Here is a 9,103-nt window from a genome sequence, read left to right as displayed (position 1 = left end):
TGTATAAGTTGTAAGTTTCACTTTCTATGAAGTTAAAGTTAAAATTTCCTGCGATCTCATTAAATACATCACAACATTTTATAAGTACTCACTTCATCTTCTAATATTGTCAGCTCTCTCCATCCATGATGTATTATTGTAAATTATTAATTCAGTGGTTTTATATGTGAATAAAACCCTGAGTCCTCACATGATCATGTTTATGTTGATTGAAACTAAAAGCCCAAAACATCTACAGTCAGGAACAAACAATACAGGTACACAATGTGTTCTGCAAAGTGTACAAAAATATACACATTTTATGTAATGCTTCTGATTAAAGGTGGCCATAACAATATTGTAAACTGAGTAGTCTGCCTACGATTAGGAGGAACTTGGCTGCGAGTGTTGGGGATTCCTCAGCCATAAAGTTACGTCACCAGCAGTATATAAGCCTGCTCTGCTATCAATAGTTCAAACCTGTTCCTTCTTGTCAAGCTTCAAGTACAGAGCTTTATAAGTGTGGAGAGAGAAGAAAAACCTATTCTTTAAAGCTTTCTACTCTTTCCTGGACAGGCAGAAGCATTATGACAATGGCTGGCCACGGTGAGTATCTAAGAAGATTTGACTGGTTTTAATCAAGCTTCATCTATTTATAAGATCATGGATCCTAAACCTATCTTATCCAAATGTCTTTCGCCCACAGATATTGTTGATCACTGCGCACACGAGCTGCGTCAAGTTGGAGACAAACTTTACTGGAGATACAAACTGCTGGAAATACTGATCAAGAACTACAATACTGTCACTAAAATCAAATGAGACGTTGGCGTACATCAAGATGGATAGGATATTGCTGGAAGGCTTTCAGAGACAGAGTCTTCGATATACTCACCACTGGTGGCAAAATTGTGGCTCTCCAATGGGATGTACATAAGCTTGTGGAAACACCTTAATGGAGCTGCTGGATGTGGACTGTCAGTGGATTCATACCGTCATACACACGAGTGGAGTCCAGATGTGTGGGATGCTGCTGATCCACCGACTCAGACCTGTGGGTGACTGGACCAAAGAAGAATGAATGGACATTATCTGCTGAGGACGCTGATTGTCACATGTTCTGTTTGTTGGATTTTTATGCATGTTAATGTCTAAGGCTGTCACATTAATGTTAACTGAAGACATGGACGAATTGTGACTTGGGTGTTTATTTACTCAAAAAAAATCTTAAAAGATATTTTTCTAATGAAGTATTTCACCAGTTGCTAATAAAAGATGTATATTCAGTCAGTCTAGTGTCTGGTCATGTGCACTGTAGTGGTTGTGAAAGTAAATAGCTTCATGCCAGTCAGGTGAATAGTTATGCAGGAGTAGAAAATGCTTACTTGGTTTCTTGCTGAGAGTTAGATAACTAACAACGGTCTCCTGTCTGTACAGTGAGCATGTAGCTGGAGCCAGCAACCAGCTAGTTTAGCTTAGCATTAAGACTGGAAACATGGGTAACAGTTAGCCAGTCTGTCAAAAGGTACACCTCTAAAGCTAATTAAATAACACAATTTGTTTACTTAGTAGAAAAACTGAAGTGAAAAACAACAGTTCACCTTTTTACGTTGGAACATGTGGCAGATTATTTCCTGGTTATGACCACTAACCTCTTGGAGTCTCCACTAATTAGTGAGCTTTACAGGTGCCATGCTAGTTGTTTCCTGTCCTTATGCTAAGCTAAGCTAACCTGCTGCTGGCTGTAGCTTCATGTTTTGTCTCCAGTCACAGGACTGGTTATCAATCTCTTGACAAGAGTGAATAAGTGTATCTCCCCAAATGTCAAACTATTCCTTTAATCTGTTGAACTGATCATTAACTTTATAAAATGTAAAAAAAAAAAAAAAATAGTGACACGCAAATCTAAAAATCATTCGATTTTTTTACTGTTTAGTGATATAAAAAGTAGGGCTTTTTTCATAATAAATTATGAAGCTAATTATTCATCATTAGGTTTCTAAAAGATCTTGATTGTTTTGTCCGACGAAGAACACGAAATGTAATATTTATTTAACAGTAATGTCAACAGAAGTGAAATTTGACATTCAAGAGCGTGTAACCATCAAATATTTGATATTTTGTTAGAATTATAATTACTTATCAGATTTTCTTTCGATTGATCAATGAATCAGCTAATTTCTACAGCAAATACTCACATTTCATAAGTGAAAACCAGCACCTTTTTGCTTTATAAATTAATTACATACTTAATTATCCAAATGGTTGGTAAACACTCGATAATTATGACAAGGCACACCTAACATTACCTAATATAATGTATGAGATACATTTATGAGAGTATTTAACAAGCTGGATGGGAGAAAGTACTGTGTGTGTGTGTGTGTGTGTGTGTGTGTGTGTGTGTGTGTGTGTGTGTGTGTATATATATATATATATATATATATATATATATAAAATACAAAAAAAGACAACAGCAAAACAGTGCTAAATTCAGGCACTTAAAGGATCCTTACTTTATTTTGTGTGGTAATACAAAAGCATACAGAACTATAGAGGATAGGAGAGAAGATCCCTTTCATTAAATTCCATTAGATCGTACACATAAAATGACTAATAATTACATACAAGCCTTTTCTCTGTAGCTACATCCACAAGTACCCCAGCCCTCCACCAATAGCATGCATGGTCTCTTTGCTGTAAACGGATCTCAACAGTTCTTCATACCTACAGGTATTTTGCAGTTAGAAAAAAAAAAAAGAAAAGAAAAAAAGACAGAACTATAAGTAAGCTGTGAAGCAACAGGTGATGTAACTTCATACATAGATCACAGCGATCAGACCAGAATGATGTTTACAATCATGAGTTTATATTGAAACAGAAGTTTTCTCAGACCTGCACTAAAGCATGTTAGGAGATAGTTTTTGTTCCAATGGACTTCATGTTGAGCGTTAAACAAGGATTCATCCGAGGCCCATCGTCTGCATGTATGAAACAATACAACATGCTCACAGACTGAGAGATTCAATATATTGCAAGAGGGAAACTTGAAGACTCAATTCACCCAAATTACAAAATACATTTTCTCACTCACCTATATTGTTATCTAGTGGCCCAATCCACAGAATTTACTGTTGATAGTTTTCATAAGGGCGATTTCTTCACCAGAAAGTAGTTACAAGGAAAACCGTTTACAGTAAAGTCTCTGGATTGGTTGCTGCTTCTGAAATTTTGTTTTACTGCTGACAAGCATCTTAGAAGGAAATTCAAAGCAGATGTCAGAGGCAGGTGTCTCAAAAGTACCTGCAAGAATTGTTACCACTAGTGTTTCCTGAGAAAATATATTTTTTATACATATGTAATTTGGGTGAGTTGATGCTTTAATATTTCCTAAAGTGAAAAGAGCCCATGTGGCTGACAATTACCAGCTCTGCTAATGATCATACTGTATCTTGTGTGGGAGGTTCAGAGATCCAAATCTGTTTTTCCCACATCTTTACAGCTCAAGTCTTACTTAAAAATAAGAGTTATTTATATATATGTCCAGAGGTATGATTTTAAAGAACTCATTATCAATAGAGCGATCAATAGCTGTAGACTAAATATGTGAGACCTTTTTTTTTTTTTTTTTTAACCATGGATGCTAAGGTTTATAATTTTCAATCCCATCTTCACAAGTGGGTTACTCAACCCAAGAAAAATCCCTATAAATACTATCCTACCTAGAGGGCTATTGACTGTGCAAAATAGTTGATAAATGGCAGGCTAGTCCAAGCATCGATAAGCAACATAAATAGCAATGGAAGACTAGTCTTATTTTATGAACACAGAATGGACCCTTGCAAAAACAGCAAACTAATAAGATAAAGGTTTTGTTGACTCAAGGTTTAATTCTTCATTTAGGTTGGTCTATGAGGGCCAAATTACCCAGCTCACTCTTGATGATGCAGGAAATGAACTCAAGTATTTCTTTGTGTCCTCTCTTTCCTCCTCAAAATGCAATGAGGAAGAAAGGAGAAAGGGGAATTTAATGAGAAGACAGAGGGAATCAGTAAAACATTCAGGTAGTGTTTTCTAACAGTAACCCTAAGCATGAACTCCCAACACAAGTGGGAATGAGTAGGTGGAGGCAGGAGACCTGCATGAGTGCAAAGAGCATCAATAGCTGTGTGATTTGCTATCCGTTATCCTTGCATAAGCATGGGGAAGAGTATGGAGACCAGGATTTGATTCTGGCCATGTCTTGTAGTAATGGAGAGATGATGTTTCCATAGTATAGAGGGGAAACTTGGCCCCAGTCAAAATCTTCATATGCACCATGACTACCTGCTTTGTTCTTTGATGCCATCTAACATTAACAGAAGCCCATCTGTTCGTAGTGTCGATGTTTAGAAGTATATCCAGCTTCGTAGTGGCTCACTTACCTCAGTCTGTGAAAGCAGCCAGTCATTTTTCATTTAGAGACCTTTCCAGCCAATCAAATGTTACTTGGTGAAGCCCACCACCAATCAGATTGCACTGGATTAATATGGACTACCACCAAAATGTCATCCGGAATAGATGCACAAACAGGCTCCCCAACCAAAATAGATTGTCTCATTAAAGTGAAGTCTGTCTCATTAAGTGAAGTCCTTCAACCAATTAAATAACACAGACCATAGCCAGATCTTCCAGTCCAGACCAATCAGCTGTTTTCATTTAGTAAATGCAGCCACCACAGCCCACATAAGTTCATTGGCGTTGGGCTTTGCGCTCTCTTTCTCCGGCTCCAGCTCTAGCAGAGTGTGGACTCTCTTCATGCCCAGGTCGTACTGGTCGTCTTGGAGTGGGGCGAAGGCATTCTCGAGAACGTCGGATGAGTGGGCCAGAAGGATTAAAGCCAGGACTCGCTTGTCCATGCGGTGGGGATCGTTGACCCACTTCTCCAAAACAGAGTCCTGGACCTTCTTGACGAGGCGCTGTAGGCAACAGCAGGAATATATGTTTATATGTTTTATGTACATATCAATCAGGTAAAGAGAATAAAACCATATTAAAATTTGCTTTTTTGCCAAGATTTTGATAAGAAAAATCAATACCGACAATCACATTACACAACAAGTTCTTCCTCACATATTCTGATTCCTCACTGGCTTTCTCTTCCCCACCTACAAAATTCAAGTCCCCCTGTCTAAGCTGCTCTCAGTGCTGACAGGAAGTGACACAATAGTGTGAACATGCAGCAGTAAGGAGTTTTTTTTTTGGATTATTATTATTATGCCTGTTATAATGTTAGACCAAAAAGATGGAAGGGCACCAATATAAAGAAAATGATTTAATTTCATCTCCATCCCTTTAACACTGTATATCAGGGCTACAACTAACGATTATTTTCATTATCAAATAATCTGCCAATTAATTAATGTCATAAAGTAGTAAAAATGCCTAACTCATGTTAAACAATTTTAATATTGTTTATTCTGCTGCTTCAAGTTATTATTAAAATTTCTATGAGATTGACAACAACTGATAACAATGCCTGTGAACTATTATCAATGAATACTTCTCTGTCAACTAGTGTCTCTTTTGTTAGAATAAGTTGTATGTAAGTTTTGAATCAAAAACAATGAATTAATCAGGGTATACTGAAAACTCTGATATTATTAGGACTTCGACTGTGGTGTTGAAGAATGAAGACACCACAAGTGTCCAAAGTAAAGTTCATTTTATTTAAAGTGGTGCAGCTAACCAGCTCATTAGCTATCTACGCTACTTACTGATGTTAGGACCACAGACTTTTCTCGAAGACTGTTTGTTCAGTCGCTCGTTCAACAAGCTAAGGTCCAGGACAGGATGTGTGTTCATGTTTGTAAGTTAGATAGGACACAGACACTTTTTAAAATGAAATAATTTGATCCCCTATGAAAACAAGTTCTCCATCTATACTGGTGGAGAATTAATGGCTTTCTGATGGATTAATGCAAGGAGATATACACACACATACACACACACACACATAAAATACACATAAAGTATACATTTTGTTCTTTTGGGTTCCGATTTGTTCTCAAAGGCAGGACATGTGATTGGCAGAACAGATACAGTACGTGTGCTGTAGCAGTAAAAACATGCACTTTAATTTCAGTGAGACTTTAAGTGGATCCAGTGTCGCTTTTACTGTGCAAGTGCTGGTCAAACCTGCAGGCAGTGAAGCTGAGACTGTTACTGTCACCGTCATAAAAGCTGAATGTTTGAATACTGAGCAGGAATTTATTCCTTGTATCATAAGGTTTTTATTTCACATACAATAGTCTCCAATAGCACTAACTGGAGCTGGGGTTTTTTCTATTACTTTTATTAATCACCTTGTTATACAACAAAGACGTGTTGGTCATGTCTCAAAACTTTACCTGTTTAATGGTACTGTTGGTGAGTGGATGTGTGGTCATGTCAAAGAGCAGGAAGTTCTGTTTCTCTGTGGTGAGGACACCTTTCTCTACCAAGTTTTTTGCCAGACGTTCTCTAACATTTCTCAGCTGGTAGTGCAGCTTCAGGGGATTCCAGGTCTCTCCTAAAAGGCAACAGGAGATCCATTTTAGGACATTAAACAGTTGGAGTGTATGTGAATGTCATTTTATCACTTTTGAGTTGACTCGATGTAGATAAGAGTTGAGAGGCAACTCATGCTGGGTCATTTAAAATAATTTATTCTGCTCCTTCCAAGTTATCATTAAATTTGAGTGAGTGCTGTTGATAACAAGCTCATAAACTATGATATTATGAATGAACAGTTTTTTGTTTGATACAATAAAAGTTGTTAGTACATTTTTCATGCAAAACAATCAATTAATCAAGGTCTACTGACAACTCAGATATTATTAGGGCTGCAAGTAATGATCATTATCAATTCATGTGCTGATCATTTTCTTGATTAGCTTCCTATAGCCCAATGTGATATCTTCAAATGTTTTGGTTTGCCTTTCAATCAAATCCCAAACTGCAACTAGCAAATATTTGACTTTTTTCATGAAAAGATGACTAAAACAATTATTTGATTATACAAAAAGTTGGCAATAAATGTTATGTCTATCAACTCATCAGTGCAGCACTAGACATAATATAGTTTACAAGTATATAAGTGTACAAACAGCACAAGCTATGAAAATGAAAACAGGTCACACGCTTGACAAGAGAAGCGAGTAGATTATTGCAAGCTTTGGTTAGCAAACTCGACAGGGTTTATCTCACCACTCAGCAGCTCTATCCAGCTCTGGACAGTCTCTGGAGGCTGTGTTTCTTTAATGTGCTTCAAGGCCTCATCCAGTAGCACATCTCCTGTCGGGGCATCTGACTTGCAGATCACCTTGGCAAACAAAAGGACACATATTTGAACTAGTATGACTATTAATGTCTTACGTACAACTTGATTCACATCCTGTATGAACAGGAATCAGGAAACATTCTTATGTACAGTGAGGGCTTTTCAGTTAAAGGTTTGGTACAGTGGTGAATGTCATGCATCCTTTTCCTCACAAGATCAAAATAATAGGGTATCAAGTGTCTTGAACTGTATAGGAACATTTTTGCAGGGTTGACTGAACATCTGCAGTGATGCAAGAAGTACTCACATTTTTGACTTACGAAAAGCAGCAATACCACAGTAGAGAAGCACTCGCACTCCATTACAAGTAAAGCTCATACAGTCAAAATTTTACTTAAGCACAATAAATTTGCATCAAAATTCAAAAGTAAAATTACTATTGTCAGAATTACATATATATGTATATTATATTATTGGATTATAATTATTAATGGATTAAGTGTACATCACTTTACTGTTGCAGCTGTTAAAGTACATATAACACACATATACTGGTGGGTAGCTTCTAGATTTGTCTAGTCTAGTCTTATCTATAATAATACATCACAATTTTGTATTCTTATTCAAAACCTGGATAGTAACTAGTACTAGTACTACGACTACAGTTGTCAGATAATATAGTAGAGTAAACAGTTACAGTATTTTTAAACTGTACGGTATAAAGTAGCATAAAATGAAAATACTCTAGTGCAAAGTAAATGTACTGGCTGTTACTTCCCACCACATCAGCATGGTTCTCACCTTCCTTGAGAGCAGGCTTTTCCTCCTCACCCCGCAGGCCTCCAGCTGTAGCCTCCCTCTGAGGGCCAGCTCGACCAGCATACACCCGCGAAGTCCGGAAGAAATACAGTCGTTCCAGAAAGACGTGTAGCCCTGGGAGGGGAGAAGAAAAACAATGAGCCAAGGTGCAGCAGCGCTTGTTAACTTAGCTGACGTGTAGTTGATAGTTGCTGTCAGAGTTGCTGGACAGAAGTCACGTCTCTTGTCAATAAAACTACCCAGGTAACGCGGGACACTAGAGCTACGTAGCTAAGTTAAACTGGTGAATTAACGTCGTATAATTGCTTTCCAGCTACGTATGAGCAACAACAAATATGCAGCGATACATTATTAGATATCGGCAAGAAGCATTTGTGACATTCGTAAATACAAGCTGCTTGGCAAACAATTGCTAACTAGCTTAATGTTAAACATTTAAACCAGTAAACACACCAAAAAAACACAAATCCAGGAATATTTTAACTATTACTGGAATAAACGAAGTTAGCTTCACGTTTGGTGGCGTAACGTAAACACAATGTTAGCTAATATTGAACGAATAAGTTAAAAGATTACAAGATTAAAATCAGCCCACACCTCTCGGTCCTTGAGGCCCAGCAGCAACACTTCCTCCATCAGTGTGAGCCTGGTTTCCTTCGAGTCCCCCTTGTCCTCGTCCTCCTCCTCCCCGCGGCGCGCCTCGTCCTCCTCTCCGTCGGACTCCCTCTCCTTGTCGGCGGCGGCGCTGCGAATGGCCTCGGTCCTCCGCTGGACGAGGCCCGAGGTCCTCTGCGTGAGAGAAGTCATAGCTGGTGCAGCAAAACGATCAGATCCGAAGAAAAGCGCCTACCTCGACCAGCAGGAAAGCCAGGCAGCATGTAACCTGGATGTTAAAGGTGGGAACGGTGAAACGGTGGACCGAGCGGATAAAAACGGCCGTCAACGTTAAGCCCTGCTCGGGATTCCTGCTTCGACTCTGCCCACTTCCTGATCCAACATGGTGGC

General features: G+C 38.3%; 1 protein-coding gene and 1 long non-coding RNA gene across 2 annotated transcripts; one reads left to right on the top strand and one right to left on the bottom strand.

The window, feature by feature from the left end:
• Window positions 1-465: 465 nt before the first annotated feature.
• Window positions 466-1,265, top strand: LOC147818989 (uncharacterized). Its single transcript, XR_015437407.1, has 2 exons — window positions 466-585; window positions 686-1,265. It is a non-coding gene; the product is annotated as an uncharacterized LOC147818989 (long non-coding RNA).
• A 1,202-nt stretch (window positions 1,266-2,467) lies between these two features.
• On the bottom strand, window positions 2,468-9,102 carry LOC111656805 (Golgi phosphoprotein 3-like). Its single transcript, XM_023408666.2, has 5 exons — window positions 8,696-9,102; window positions 8,081-8,212; window positions 7,207-7,321; window positions 6,369-6,529; window positions 2,468-4,937 (listed from the first exon to the last, which is right to left on the bottom strand). The coding sequence occupies exons 1-5, from the start codon at window positions 8,903-8,905 to the stop codon at window positions 4,674-4,676; spliced, it is 882 nt and encodes a 293-aa protein (XP_023264434.1). The 5' UTR covers window positions 8,906-9,102; the 3' UTR covers window positions 2,468-4,673.
• Window position 9,103: the final 1 nt, after the last annotated feature.

This window comes from Seriola lalandi, unplaced genomic scaffold, assembly GCF_002814215.2.
Source record: "Seriola lalandi dorsalis isolate HSWRI2012SDOR001 ecotype SW California unplaced genomic scaffold, Sedor1 jcf7180002054370, whole genome shotgun sequence".
Lineage (NCBI taxonomy): Eukaryota > Metazoa > Chordata > Actinopteri > Carangiformes > Carangidae > Seriola > Seriola lalandi.
This window is presented reverse-complemented; position numbering and strand designations above follow the sequence as displayed.